At 42.1% G+C, this 15182-nt stretch overlaps 1 protein-coding gene and 1 long non-coding RNA gene across 4 annotated transcripts in view; one reads left to right on the plus strand and one right to left on the minus strand.

Annotated features, from left to right (window-relative positions):
* The first annotated feature begins 264 nt into the window (after positions 1-264).
* Positions 265-3726, plus strand: GIMAP2 (GTPase, IMAP family member 2). Of its 3 annotated transcripts, none has more exons than XM_029954871.1 (3): positions 265-484; positions 1671-1706; positions 2548-3726. In XM_029954871.1, exons 2-3 carry the CDS (start codon positions 1679-1681, stop codon positions 3525-3527), a joined length of 1008 nt encoding a protein of 335 aa, XP_029810731.1. In that variant the 5' UTR covers positions 265-484; positions 1671-1678; the 3' UTR covers positions 3528-3726. The 3 variants fall into 3 exon arrangements, with proteins under 3 accessions (XP_029810731.1, XP_029810739.1, XP_029810721.1); XM_029954879.1 differs by lacking the exon at positions 265-484 and adding an exon at positions 491-705; XM_029954861.1 differs by lacking the exon at positions 265-484 and adding an exon at positions 987-1099.
* An 8060-nt stretch (positions 3727-11786) lies between these two features.
* LOC115277513 overlaps positions 11787-15182 on the minus strand; it is a 15325-nt gene continuing 11929 nt past the window's right edge. Inside the window, exon 3 of the long non-coding RNA XR_003902394.1 lies at positions 11787-12051. This is a non-coding gene — a long non-coding RNA (uncharacterized LOC115277513). The remainder of the gene's footprint in view (positions 12052-15182) is intronic.

Raw genomic sequence — 15182 nt, forward strand, 5'->3', positions numbered from 1 at the left:
CATTCCCGATTATTACTGCAGAAACTGTTAGATCTTTGATCCTGAGAAGTATGTCCCTGAAATTACAGAACTGGATAGGAAAGAAAAGCCAGGGTGCTTGGGAAGCCATTAGTGAGTTATTTCAAAGTGCTTTAAGAGTTACTGACTGTTAACTTCCGGTCTGACTCAGGAAGTGGGCTTCTCTAAGGTTTCTGTAAACTTCTCCCTCCGCATAGCGCCTTCTCAGAGGTTCCCCCTCCCACGCTCTTGTCCTCCCCAATCGACACTTGCCTTTAGAACAGTCCTGCCATCCCAGAGAAAGAGGCTTAACTTCTGCAGGGGGTGGTGCTTCGCATTTGGGCAAACTTGAAACTGTGAGGACACAGTCCTGCAGAGAAGGGGTCAGATCTGCCAGAGACGTGCCTGCCTCTTTCCTGTCCAGCTGAAATCATTCGAGCACTGGTTTTCCACTACTGGCAAGAAAACACAGTTCACCCGACAGCAAGTAACTACTGATTACATTTTTTATTGTGCACATGCGGCATAAATGAGGAAGTCAGACACAGGCACATGGTGGGGCTCTTTGCAGCAGGAGAGCTGTGCGGAGATTGAGGAGAGGAAGAAGATAGTCTGGGCTTTTGTTTTCTTTGGTCTTTCTCTTCGAGCTGAGCTGGCAAGTCACTGGTTTAAACAGGGAGTCATCTGGGTTTTTTGACGGTAAATTAGGTAAGCTCACATTCATGAAAAGTTCCTCAGTGTTGATTTCTAATTTCCAGGTTATGCTTGAAAAAACTATTTTTAAGAACAATTTTTGCTATTTTAAGGGAAACAATTTAGAGTGACTGCTTTTCACTGTAGTACAGCCAGTTTATAGGAAATGTAAACTTCATATAGTTTAGTTTACATGTTACTGGCAAACGGAGCTTCCTTAGCATGAAGCCAGTGAAAAGAATTTGGGCATTCCCATGTGCTCATGAGTTTTCTGTTCCTTGTCTCTTTGATATATGTTGTGAGATTTAAGCAAGATAGAAAAACGATCTGATGAAATTAAGCGATGCATAGGAAAAGGGATATAGGCCCCAAGGCTTCTTCATGCTGTTGAGGAAAGAAGAAAATTCAGGTAATTGATGGATTGAATGAAATGTATTTCAGGCTTCAAGGATAGTGTACTTAATTCATGGAGTCTCTTGCAAGGACTCCAAAGTCAGAGGGTTGGAGAGAGAGAAGAGGTAGAAGAGGAGGGAGCAAGATGGGAAAAGAAGAGAAGGAAAGCGAAGACTGAGCCTCACATCTGGGGAAGGCAGATTTGGAGAGGAAGGTCAGAGAGGGAAAGGGGGAGCCAAAGAGAGCAGAAGGGGCAGGACGCCTCTGGAGGAGGGAGAAAGTAGAGAAGAGGTAAGTGTAGAGACCAGGAGCAGGTAGGGCTTACAAAAGAAACCCACTTCTTCTCAACTCACTGGGTGACTTTGGGCAAGTGACTCTTTCTCTGTAAGACAGAGTAATTCTCTCCTCCCATCAGCTATGTGTAAACAAACAAGCCATGGGTGTGACAGTGCTCCAGGAATACAAGGGTCTTTCATGATGCAGAACTAATAAACTAAAAATATAAATATATAAATGTAAATATACATATATGTGTGTGTATATATATTACATATATAATATTGGTCTCTGGCCTCTCTATCCCCCAGGAACAGCAATGGACCAACAGGAATGCAGTCACTTTGGTAAGAATGTGACTTCTTGTGTGTGTTATTATTTTACCAAATTTTCTGTCTATTTTATATAAAAATCATGCTATCCTTTTTAAGCAAAGTATAACAATCAAATGCTTTGTCATTAGAGAGAAATATTTTTACGCTTTTCATTCCAGTACTTCCTTAGTCCAGCCATTTCACTAGTGGTCAAGACCACACCCGAGCCCAGAGAGGTCAGAGGAGCCATCACTGGCCTTGGAACAGAGTCAGGTTACTTAACCCACCTGCAGATGGAACTCACAGTCTTGGCTACACATCTCTGATCTTCAGAAAATGTGTACTTTAGATAGCCAGCACTGGGTGATTTGGGCAAGCCTTGCATGACAAGATACATTTCTTTTTTTTTTTTTTAATTTTTTAACATTATTCATTTTTGAGAGAGAGACAGAGCATGAGCGGGGGAGGGACAGAGAGAGAAGGAGACACAGAATCTGAAGCAGGCTTCAGAGTCTGAGCTGTCAGCACAGAGCCCGATGTGGGGCTCAAACTCACAGACTGCAAGATTATGACCTGAGCTGAAGTCAAACACTTAACTAACTGAGCCACCCAGGCACGCCCCCCCCCAAATATGTTTCTAAATCCATCTCATATCATGAGTATGTTTTTCTAGGATCCAACGTGGCAATCCTAGAGAAATTGACGTTTTATAAATCATCATTTATTTTATTTGATAATGGAGTTAGCTTCTGTTTTATAAATACAATGTATTGTAAGACTCTCTTTGCCCATAACATGGGGATATCTCCTATTGTTAAAAATATTCCATTGGCATTAGCAGTATATTCATGACACAGTAAACTTGCTCTTACAGAACCATGTGTGAAGAACCAGCGTACCAGAGGATCAGAGCTGAGAATCATTCTGGTGGGCAAAACAGGAACTGGCAAAAGTGCTACAGGGAACAGCATCCTCAGGACGCAAGCATTTGAGTCACGGCTGGGTACCCAGCCCATAACTAAGACTTGCAGTGAACATCAGGGAAGCTGGGGAGGGAGGGAGATGGTCATTATTGACACACCAGATATGTTTTCTGGGGAGGACCACTCCGATCCCCTGTACAAAGAGGTGCAGAGGTGCTACTTACTCTCTTCACCAGGACCCCATGTACTGCTCCTGGTGACTCAGCTGGGCAGATTCACCGTCCAGGACCAGCAGGCTGTGCAGAGGGTGAAGGAGATCTTTGGAGAAGATGCCATGAGACACACAATTGTCCTCTTCACCCACAAGGAAGACCTGGAAGGAGAATCTGTGACAGATTACATCCATGACACAGATAACAAAGCCCTGTGCAAGCTGGTGGCAGCATGTGGGGGCAGAATGTGTGCCTTTAACAACCGTGCTACAGAGAGTGATCGGGATGCCCAAGTGAGAGAGCTAATGGACGTGATTGAGGACCTGATGTTGGAGAAGAAGGGTGACCACTACACCAATGGGCTCTACAGCCTAATAACAGCGTCAGAATGTGGACCTGTGTGGTCAGAGGAGAGGTTCAAGGATTTCAAAAGAGATCTTGTAAAGTACATGGGAATCCAGAAGCATTACTCAGCCAAAGCAAATGGCCTGAAACAAGCTCTAATCAAAACCCTCGTCTTTATTTTATTTTGTATTCATTTGTTCGCCCAATTCCTAATTCTGTTATTGAGTTCATGGTACAGAATGTGCAACTTGTTTTACCAATTTCTTGTTAGAATGTACAATTTGTTCTGTATATTGGTGTTCATTATAGCCAAAATATGGATGTTAATTTTGAGAAAGATCACTGGGTTGGAATGCATGACCCCTAGAGTATAGTTACAGGTCAGCAATTATTTACTCACTGTCATATATGGGGGTGAATCCAAGTGCCTCCTCCGTAAAATGCAGTGCCTGACATCAGTAAATGTTTGAGATTCTGTGAAGTGTTTAAATCTTAATATCACTTTGGGGCACCTGGGTGGCTCAGTCAATTAATAGTCCGACTTTGGCTCAGGTCATGATGTCATCACTCGTGGCTCTTTGCTGATAGCTCAGAGCCTGGAGCCTGCTTCAGATTCTATGTCTCCCTCTCTCTCTGCCCTTCCCCTGCTCACGCTCTGTCTCTCTCTCCTTAAAAATAAACATTAAAATTCTAAAAAATCTTAACATCACTCTATTGGTGAACCAAGTTATTTTAATGTTTTTTTATGTTTTTTAATTTATTTTTTGAGAGACAGAGAGAGACAGCGCACAGCAGGGAAGGATCAGAGAGAGAGGGAGATACAGAATCCAAAGAAGGCTCCAGGCTCTGAGCTGTCAGCACAGAGCTCGATGAGGGGCTCAAACCCACGAACCATGAGATCATGACCTGAGCCAAAGCCAGACGCTCAACCGACTGAGCCACCCAGGCACCCCTGAACCAAGTTATTTTAAAAGTTACTATTTAGTTGGTCCAAGGGTTGTGGGTTATCATTAAGCTGATTAAAAGTTACTATTTGTTTTGAAAAATACTACAAAAACCTTTTAAAAGCTCTAAACATAAAATTCCTCTAATTTGCAAACCTCTAAAGCCAGTTTTATGTCCCTGGAAACTCCTTTACTTCTTCATGATACTACTGTTTCTACTGAATATAATAAACATAGCAGTAAAATCTCTACTCAATATAATAATATAGTAATAATAAGTAAGCTGTAAAGTTCCTGAGATCATGTGTCTTTAATTCTGTTCCATAGTTTTATCTTCAGATGGTAAGTGGGCACATAGCTCATTCATCTGTAATGGAATGACCCCATGTCCAGCAGTCACACTCAGACACACTCACACATCAATAGTCCGTTTCATGTGCATTAAATTTGCTTAATGTTGAGAGGGGCTCGGCTAGATTTTTTTCTCTGCTCCCCATCACATTTAGCACTAAAATACACAGAAAGACTTATGCTTTAGACAAGGTGGTGGATTGGATATTGAACAGTGTTGTCCTGCTCAGTGCAAATAGAAGCTGAATTTATTGAAACAAACAGAACCTTTATGATTGGTGAGCTCACTAGAAAATAAGGAAAACTCCTGGGCACCTGAATGGCTCAGTCAGTTAAGCATCTGATTTTGGCTCAGATACTCTTGGATCATGAGTTCAAGCCCCACATTGGCCTCTGTGCTGACAGCTCAGAGCCTGGAGCCTACTTTATATTCTCTGTTTCCCTCTCTGCCCCTCACCTGCTCACACTCTGTCTCTCTGTCTTTCAAAATAAACAAACATTAAAAATTTTTAAAAATAAGGAAAACTGTTAGGGTGAAGCAAACAGTACACATAAGAAGAATGTAAAGCACTCTATAAATTCAATGCAATCCCTATCAAAATAACACCAGCATTCTTCACAAAGCTAGAAAAAACAATCTTAAAATGTGTATGTAACCAGAAAAAACTCTGAATAGTCCAAGTAATGTTGAAAAACAAAATCAAAGCTGGAGGCATCACAATTCCAGACTTGAAGCTATATTACAAAGCTATAATCATCAAGACAGTATGTTATTGGCACAAAAACAGACACATATGTCAATGGAGTAGAATAGAGAACCCAGAAACGGACCCGCAAATATGTGGCCAACTAATCTCTGACAAAGCAGGAAAGAGTAGCCAGTGGGAAAGAGACAGTCTCTTCAGCAAATGGTGCTGGGAGAACTGGACAGCGAAATGGTGAAGAATGAAACTAGACACTCTCTTACACCACACACAAAAATAAATTCAAAATGGATGAAAGACCTAAATATGAGCCAAGAAACCATCAAAAGCTACTGGAGAAAATAGGCAGCAACCTGTTTGACCAAGGCAGCAGCTTCTTACTTGACATGTCTTAGGATGCAAGAGAAATAAAAGCAAAAATGAACTTGGGACCTTATCAAGATAAAAAGCTTCTGCACAGCAAAGAAACAATCAACAAAACTAAAAGGCAACCAATAGAATGGGAAAAGATATTTGCAAATGACATATAAGATAAAGGGTTAGTAACCAAAGTCCATAAAGAACTTACCAAACTCAATGCCCCAAAACCAAATAATCCAGTGAAGAAATGGACAGAAGACATGATTAAAAACTTTTCTAAAGAAGACTTCCGGATGGCTAACAGACACATGAAAAGATGCCCAACATCATTCATCATCAGGGAAATACAAATCAAAACCACAGAGAGATACCACCTCACACCTGTCAGAATGGCTAAAATTAACAACACAGGAAACAACAGATATTGGGGAGGATATGGAGAAACGAGAAACCTTTTGCACTGTTGATGGGAATACAAACTAGTGTAGCCACTCTGGAAAACAGTATAGAGGTTCTTCAAAAAATTAAAAATAGAACTACCCTACAACTCAGCAATTGCACTATTGGGTATTTATCCAAAGGATACAAAAATGCTCTTTCAAAGGAGCACATACACCCCAATGTTTATAGCAGTATTATCAACAATAGCCAAACTATGGAAAGAGCCCAAACATCCATCAACAGATGATGGATAAAGAAGATGTGGTATATACATACAATGGAATACTACGTGGTGATGAAAAAGAATGAAATCTTCCCATTTGCAACAACATGGTTGGAACTAGAGGTATTATGCTAAGCAAATTAAGCCAGTCAGAGAAAGACAGGTACTGTGATTTCACTCATATGTGGAATTTGAGAAACACAACAGATGATTGTAGGGGAAGGGAAAAAAATAAGATTAGAAACAGAGAGGGAGGCAAACCACAATAGACTCTTAAATACAGAGAACAAACTAAGGGTAGAGGACATGGGTGGGTAGAGGTAGAGGATGGGTTAAATGGGTGATGGACATTAAGGGGTGCATTTGGGGGGATGAGTGCTGCATGTCATATGTAAGAGATAAAGCACCAGGATCTACTACTGAAGCCAAGACTACACTGTGTGTTAACTAACTTGAATTTAAAAAAAAAAAGAATGTGGGGCTAAAACAAGTTAAGAGCCATTAGGAATATGCAAACATGGAAGGCAGGGTTAGCCCATAGACGAATGCCCATATCAATCCTGCGATCAAGAAAGTCAGCTTTACTGCTGGTGGGAATGCAAACTGGTGCAACCACTCTGGAAAACAGTATGGAGGTTCCTCAAAAAATCAAACTAGAACTACCCTACCTACAACCCAGCAATTGCACTACTAGGTATTTATCCAAGATACAAGTGTGCTGTTTTGAAGGGGTACATGCACCTCAAAGTTTATAGCAGCACTATTGACAATAGCCAAAGTATGGAAAGAGCCCAAATGTCCATCTAAAAATGAATGAATTAAGGAGATTGATATATACATATAGAAAGAGAATGGAGTATTACTCAGCCATCTAAAAGAATGAAATCTTGCCATTTGCAATGACATGGATGGAACTAGAGTGTATTATGGTAAGTAAAATAAGTCACTCAGAGAAAGATAAATATCATATGACTTCACTCCTATGTGGAATTTAAGATACAAAACAGATGGACATAAGAGAAGGGAAGCAAAAATAATATAAAAACAGGGAAGGGGGACAAAACAAAAGAGACTCATATATGGAGAACAAACTGCAGGTTGCTGGAGGGATTGTGGGTGGGGGGATGGGCTAAATGGGCAAGGAGCATTAAGGAAGACGCTTTTTGGGATGAGCACTGGATGTTATACATAGGGGATGAACCACTGGAATCTACTCCTGAAATCACTGTTGCACAATATTCTAAGTTGGATGTTAATTTTTTTTAATTATGAATTATGTCCTCATTTTTTAATTATTCTACTCAGTTTACTCTTTTCTTTTTCCTTCTTGGATTCTAATTGCATTAGACTGCTTATTGTTATTCTGTTGATCACAAGTGCCATATTCCTTTGGTTTTTCTTAATATTTTTTCCTTTTTGTGCTTCAATCTCAATAATTTCTCTTAAGCCATCTTCAAGTTGGCAAATCCTTTCTTCAATGTCCCATATGCTTGTAGGTCTATCCTTTTAAGTTGTTCTTTTTTAAAAAAATTTTTTTTCAGATACTTTATTTTCTAGTTCCAGATTTAATTTTAATTTACAGTTTGTATTTTTATCTCAAGGTTCTTAAATAATTATATTTATTTGTCAATAAATCCTTAATACATTTATAATTGGTATTTTAAAGTTCTTAAATGATAATTCCAACAAAAGAATCATCAGTGATTCTGATTCTAGATTCTACTAACTGTTTGACCTTTGATTGTGAGTCATATTTTCCCGATTCTTCATATGTCATGTGAAAGTGTATTATATTCCAGAGAAGTATGTTTACCCTGGTTTTGTTTACTTTTGGAAGACTACAAGTTCATTGATCTGTTTGCTGGTTAGAGTAATCACATCGATGCCTGCCAAATTTGAGTTGAAATCAGAATGAGCCTCCACTTTAAACAGACTGAGTTCACTTCTGATTCATGCAACCCACCACAGCCTCCTGTGCAACCAGTACGGGCTTTTTTTTTTTTTTTTAAATCTCATCAGCATTGAAGCTAGGATAGTATAAGTCTCTATTGAAAATGGTTTTGCTTCACTTGTAAGGGCCTAATGAAATTGAATAATTTCTATCTATTTACTTGACCCTTCTACCGTGCTGCTTTCTTGGGAAAAATTTGTGACCAGAGGGAGAGAATAATTTGGTTTTCCCCTTGGGATCTTACAGATTACAACATATTTTAATAGCCCACATTGTCAAGTGATCATCTAGTTTCTCTTCCACTCTGCAAAGTCTACTTCCTGTGGCAGGCCAACATCTCCATTTGTTTCTTTCCAGACCATCTTCTCCAGGGATGAAGGCCAGCCCCCCAGCCCTCTGCTCACCTATGAAAGGTTCTTTTCTACAGAGAATTCAGTTCCTCAGTTCTCCTTGGTACCCACATCTTTCAATAGACACAAAGAAGTATGTTTTTACTCTGTTCAAACCCTTTTGTCAATGTGGAAGCTAAAGACTTTTGCATCTTTCTCCAACCTAACCAAAAGCAAAAAATCCCCCATTTCAACTCAATTTTTTCTTTTTCAAACTTCCTTCCACTTGTCTTCAATAACAATACACTTTTCAGATATTTACCCCACTTCTCAAACATTTGCACTGCTTTCCCCTTGGCAGTTCCAGATTTATAAAGGTCTTCGGAGTTCGGTTCTTTTTTTCTGTACACCTACATGTTTCCTCTGAGAGATTCTATCCCGTGCATTTGTGTTTTCTGGTATGGTGACATTTATTCTAATATACTTCCACTTAAATCTTTTCTCCTGATCCTTTATTCACTGAAACTCATCCTGGGTTCTTGCATGGACCTCAGTTTACCATAATATTTGTGTTTCTCTCAGAACTTTAATTTTATACCTTTGACTACAGTGACCCATTGTACATAATATTTGAAGGTGAAATACACAACATTTTAACTTCTGATTTGGCTTACAAACTTAAGCCAACCCCCTTTATGTTATGCTGTCAAACTAAAATGCATGTCCTGGCTCTTGTGCTATGAAACTGAATCCTGGATACCACCTACTTGCTTAGTACTTCTAACAAGTAAATCTTGATTCCCACAACCTCCTTCTCCCCACAAAAACAGAAAGTAGTGTCTACATGACTCTGAAATAGTGCTTTTAAGCACAGTGGGCCAATGTCTTTCAGAGAGTCAGTATTTTATTGAAGGAAGAATCGCTTTATAATTCCCCCTCCTCAGGTGATATTTGGATTATTTTACTCTTTTGTAACTCTGGGGATTCTGATAGTTGAGCTCTATGCATACCAAGTAAAGACAGGGAGATATCAAGGCTGAAGAATGATCCCAGAAGATTTGAATTTCTTATTGAAGGTCTGTTCAGAAGAATATTTTCCTTAAAACTCATGAATTCAGTGTTTTCCATGTCATCTTTAGTGACTTATTAAGGACAGAGAAGAAAACAATGAACATGCAAATACTGGGGAAAAAAAGGAGGAAGTGTAAGAGAAGAGGAAACAGAGGTCCTGGATAGTTCTGAGCCCCCAGGAGTCTCAAGGGAGTAGACCTCAGTCAGATATGTTCCACAACTGATGGAAAGGCATTGAGTAACAGGGGACCAAGCCCAGAGATAATGAGAAATAATCAGAAGCTAACAGGAACATAAAGGAAAATGGAGACAGAGACAGTTACTTATGCATAGGAAAGTGATCCCAGGAAGCACTAGTAGGGACATGGGAATATGAGACCAAGAAGGGAAAAGAGCCAACCCAGGATGCATTGATGAGCATGGGAATCTCAGAAATTTGTGTAGAATATGGCTCAGAGTTACCATACTTGGTGAGCAGTAGACAATTTAATAAGCAAGGACACTGAGGTATCTAACCACTCACTTCTTCCTGTCATTGATAAGCTCTGCTCCAGGGAACACCAGCTCTCTGACAACTTCAGGCTTTTCCATGCACTAGTGAAGCAATTTTTGCCACAAGACAGAGTTACAAGTGAATGAGGTAAGACATCATGTGCATTCATGGAAATAGTGAAAGGCAAGGAGTTATCAAAAAAAGAACTGAAAGCATCTTCATGAAAGGTATGTGTATGGTCTCAAAGATTTAGTTAAAGCTAATCCACAAGGCTTGGAGTAGGATGAGGTTAATGAGGAGGCATTAGCCCTGTTTTTTTTTTAAGTTTTTAACTAAATTTCAATTAGTTAACATACAGCGTAATATTAGTTTTAGGAGTAGAATTTATTGATTCATCAATTGCATACAACATCCAGTGATCATCACAAGTTTAATGCCCATGACCCATCTAGCCCATCTCCCACCAACCTCCCTCCATCAACCCTCAGTCTGTTCTCTATAGTTATTTATGGTTTGTCTCTCTCTTTTCCTACCATGTTCATCTGTTTTGTTTCTTAAATTCCACAGGAGTGAAATCATATGGTATTTGTCTTTCTCTGATTGACTTGTTTTGCTTAGTATAATAGTCTATAGCTCCATCCATGGGGCTGCAAATAACAAGATTTCATTCTATGCTAAGTGAAATAAAAAAATTTTTTAAACATTTTATATTTTGAGAGGCAGAGAGTGAGCAGAGGAGGGCAGAGAGAGAGGTAGACACATAATCTGAAGCAGGCTCCAGGCTCCGAGCTGTCAGCCCAGAGCCTGATGCGGGACTTAAACTCTCAAACCACGAGATCATGACCTGAGCCAAAGTCGGCTGCTCAACCGACTGAGCCACCCAGTCACCCCAAGATTTCATTCTTTTTGATGAATGAGTAATATTCCATTGTATATATATATCACATCTTCTTTATGCATTCATCAGTTGTTACACATGTTGGGAACCACAGACACCTCTTTTATTTTTAATTTTTATTTATTTATTTTGAGAGAGAGAGAATGCACACACAGAGGAGAGGGGAAAATAGAGAGGGTAAGAGAGAACCATAAGCAGTCTCCACTCTGCCAGTGCAGAGACAGAACCTGGGGCTCAAACTCATGAACTGCAATCAAGACCCAAGCTGAAATCAAGAGGTGCATGCTTACCCAAGTGAGCCATCCAGGTGCCCATAGGCACCTTACTCTTAAGGAAGCACTCGCTTTCAGGGTTGTTCACTTGCAGGATAGGCCCTTGAGTGATTGTAGAAGTGGGTGTCTCCTTAACTTCTGTGCCCAGGACAGCACAGATACCTTACACTAGTCCTGGCCCTGCTGATCTTGTAGGAGAACAAGAGGCTTCTCTGCATCAGCTCTGCTGAATGGAAACAGTGGGAGTGTCAGTTATCCAGGAGACTCTGTCCCCCCAAAAGAATGGACAATAGTGGAAATTGAGTCTCTTCCCTACATGAAACAATGGGCCAGCAAGAACGAGATGGAAAAGCACCTCCCAGCCAATAGACAAGTGCTCAGGTTGGCCTCCCCATGGGGCCAGTCACTTGAGAAAGTTTATGTGAGTTAGGTCAGGTCACATAGCTAAGTAGTGACCCTACTGGGTCTACAGCCAGCCTTTTGTAGCCTGTTCAATGTAATGATTAGCTCTTTTGCGATGTTATTCTCACAACCCTTTTGAGAGAAGAGAGAATCACTAGAACTGGTAATACTAACACAGATAACTAGACCAAGCCTCGGATTAAGGCTAATTTAAGAGTTGTGTAAAGGTATTCATCCCCAGCATTCCAGCTCGCCCTGGGGCATTCAATAGCTGGGAAGCCTTTCTTTCATGGAGGATGATGAGAGTCTGCGTCCAGCCTCTTCTGACAGACTGGACCCCGGAGCAGCACCAGCAACATGAGAGTGCAATCAATGAACAGCGGTTGAGAACAGATGTTACTACATTCTTTGTCCTGGGGCAGAAGACTCTCTGGAGCTGTTTTATAGGGGAAACAATCCCTAGAGAGTAAAAAGTAATTGAAGATTAGATCAATAACCAATTCTAGTAGTGGAGCCAGACCTCAGCCTGACTAGAACCCTCTTCCCTTCCTTGGCTACCACAAAATATTTGGTGTTGGGGGCCCTGCTGGATTCACATACCACCTTAGTCCCAGCAGGAAAAAGGTTCTGTAAGAAAAACACTGCAAACCCACAACTCATGGAAAATCTTTCTGTCACTTTAAATTGTTACTACTGGGGCCTCCCTCCCCTCCCTCCGGGGCTCTGAGCTCTCAAAGGCTCTAGACTTCCTCCCTGCGCTGAAAGAAGCAGCCTTCTGCGCTCACAACTGAAGGGAAAGCACCAGGTCAGGGGCTTCTTGAGCCAAATCAGAGCCTATCACCACTTCTGCAGGAAAGGTGAGCGCACAGGGGCAGGGGGTAGCCTGGGAGAGGGGGCTGTGACCAACCAGAGGGAAAATGGATCTGAGAGTGTTTACCGCCTGAGCATCTGCTCTCCACCGGACACCATGTGGGTGAGTAAGAGTCAGATGTTCTGAGTTTCAAATACAGCAAGAAGGTTCAGAGAAAGTTTTACAAGCATATTCTCCAGCCCAGAGGACACACATCCTTGTTTAGGGGCAAAATCTGTCTCTTTCTACACTCTCTTCATAAGGGAGACCTACCCTCTTACTAGAGGAGTGGGTGCTGGAAGCATTTCCAGGAATGAAATACATTTTAAAAGTATTAAAGATTGTCCATATGCCGTTGCATATTCAGCAAAGGCAAAAGATATTTCTGTGGACCCATAAGCAAGCTAATCTCAGAGCGAGTTACAATGTGGCAAATGTAAATATATAGGAGCATATTCCCCCCCACCCGTCCTCATCCTCACTGCCCACATTACAAACCCCTCGGGAGACATCCAAAGGACATGGTCTTCAGCCCCTCTCTTGGCATGACCCCACCTAAGGGGTCATTTGTCTCCTAATTCAAGCTTCTCCTTCCCAGCTGCAAGGACACCTCAATTTCCTCATCAGTGCAATGCAAGAGTTAGAATAAATAACTGGTTTCCAAACCGATTGGTGAACTGGTTGCATCAGACACAACAGATTAAGAATCAGAATCTCTGAGGATGGTCTCCAAAATGTACATTTTTAAGAATATGCAAGTAATTCTGAAACATGCCACGTTTGTGAGACACTGAACTAGAAGAACTTTGAGATTCAGAGTATTAAGATACAGATTCTACAGGTTTTAAAAACCTCAACTGTTATAGCCATTTATTACACCAGATTTCAGCTGGGGCTTACCTCCCTCTAAGAATTATATAAGATCATTTTAACCCCTTTTCAAAAACTTTGGAAAATTCCAATGACCTATTCAAAAGTTTGGTGGATTTCCAAGAGTACACTTTCTCATTTCCATTATTCCCAAGGACTACTTGCTGTAGCTCAATTCTTGTTCTTTGCACTGAATCTTCTGGCTGTTTCTTCAGCTCTGCTGGGCGGTCAGTTATGGGAGCGTGCTGATTTTTACACACAAGGTCACTGCTCACCTGAGGCCTGTGGGGTGAACCTTACCAAGGGCTTTGGCGAGCCGGCAGGGAGAGACCACAGAAGGCAAACACCATCTAACGGATCAGACAAGTTTTCAATTGACCCCTCCCTCTGCTTGTCCTTGTGTGGCACCTATGGGACCCAGCACGGTCACCTGCAGCAACCAGGTATCACCATGAAGAGGTAGCATTTGAAAAGAACGGTGCAGCACAGACAGGACTCCAACAGAAACATGGGAGCAAATCGGTGGTCATGGGGGTGAGCGCACAGGCGGGCAGGGAAAGGCCCTGACACCTGTCCTCTGGGGAGCAGCTGATCGAGATGGGGAGTAAGTGGGACATGGGGCTGGAGGAGAGGACAGAGCAGAACTGTGCCCTTGTGTCCAGGTCCTCGTGATATCGGCCAGACTCCATCAGGGGTCCAGCTCTAGTAAATCCTGCCAGACTTGGGTGTCACTGCTTACATGGAGAGGCCTCAGATTTGGGGCACGAACACCAGGAGACAGAGGGCAGTGACCCATCCCTCTAGCACACAGGTCATATCTACACAAATGACACGAGCCAAACTATTTGATTTTTTTGAGAGCAGATCACACAGGCTCTTCAGATCAGCATGTGAGATCGGTTTCTTTTCCAATTTCCAAAAACAAAATGCAAAATATCTTCTTGATAGATGGTTCCCTAAGTCACTGAGCAGAGTTTCTGATTCTCAGGGTTTTCCAAAGTGGCCCCTGGCTGCAGAATCTCCAGGGAAAACTTTGTGCCCACAGCGTACGCCACGGCAGAATCTACCTGCAAAATTAGCCGCTGAGGCTCCCTCACAGAGCACGAGGTATCACCTCCCTCTGTCTTTTGCATTCGGGGCCCCTGAAAAGACCAACCAGGCTGAGCAAATGTTCTCACGGGATCGATCCAACACCAGCCAGGTCCTCCGGGGGTTCTTCCCCAAATCCTGACCTTCCGGGGAGGGCAGGGACCATGACCTTTTCCTGGATGTCCCCGAGCCCTTGGGCCTTGCCTGAGCCGCCTGAGGGAGTTCCTGAGCCGCCTGAGGGAGTTCCACCTATTCGGTAATGATGAGTGACTGAAGGAAGGAAGGAACAAACAGGTTGTGTTTGGATCTCTTTCAGGTCGGCATGGGAGGACGGAAGATGGCACGAGACGAAGAAAATGCCTACGGTAAGACCTTGTCTCCGTGCACACTTGCCCCCGCACGTCAGCTCTGGGTCACAAGGCCATGGGCTAACTCAAGACTGAACAGAGACAGATCCCAGACATGTCCCCATGCTGGGCTGACACAGCAAGAGCCCTGGCTTTGCATGTTTGCTAGACCTCTGCCCCGGCCCTACTGTGAGACCCTACGTGCTTTGATTAGTCTGTGCCTTGGAGGATAATAAATCTACTCTGATTCACACAGACGAGTGGAGGGGGTGAGACTAGTCTGTGTCCCAAGGAGGGTAAGAAATCTACTCTGATCCCCACAGACTAGCATAGGGGGTGAGACCATGAACTAGAGGGAACGCGGTTTCCCGGTAGAATGCGATAGTGAACAAGGATGGAGGGTTAAGGGTATCCCACTGGCAGCAGGTTTCATA

The sequence above is a fragment of the Suricata suricatta genome, chromosome 2 (genome assembly GCF_006229205.1).
Source record: "Suricata suricatta isolate VVHF042 chromosome 2, meerkat_22Aug2017_6uvM2_HiC, whole genome shotgun sequence".
In the NCBI taxonomy this organism is placed as follows: domain Eukaryota; kingdom Metazoa; phylum Chordata; class Mammalia; order Carnivora; family Herpestidae; genus Suricata; species Suricata suricatta.

Excerpts from the sequence above, each read along its gene's own strand:
- GIMAP2 (XM_029954861.1), top strand. The coding sequence starts at position 1,072 with ATGCTGTTGAGGAAAGAAGAAAATTCAG. Across the intron at positions 1,100-1,670 it reads GAGGAAAGAAGAAAATTCAG|GAACAGCAATGGACCAACAG; the intron begins GTAATTGATGGA and ends TCTATCCCCCAG. Across the intron at positions 1,707-2,547 it reads ACAGGAATGCAGTCACTTTG|AACCATGTGTGAAGAACCAG; the intron begins GTAAGAATGTGA and ends TTGCTCTTACAG.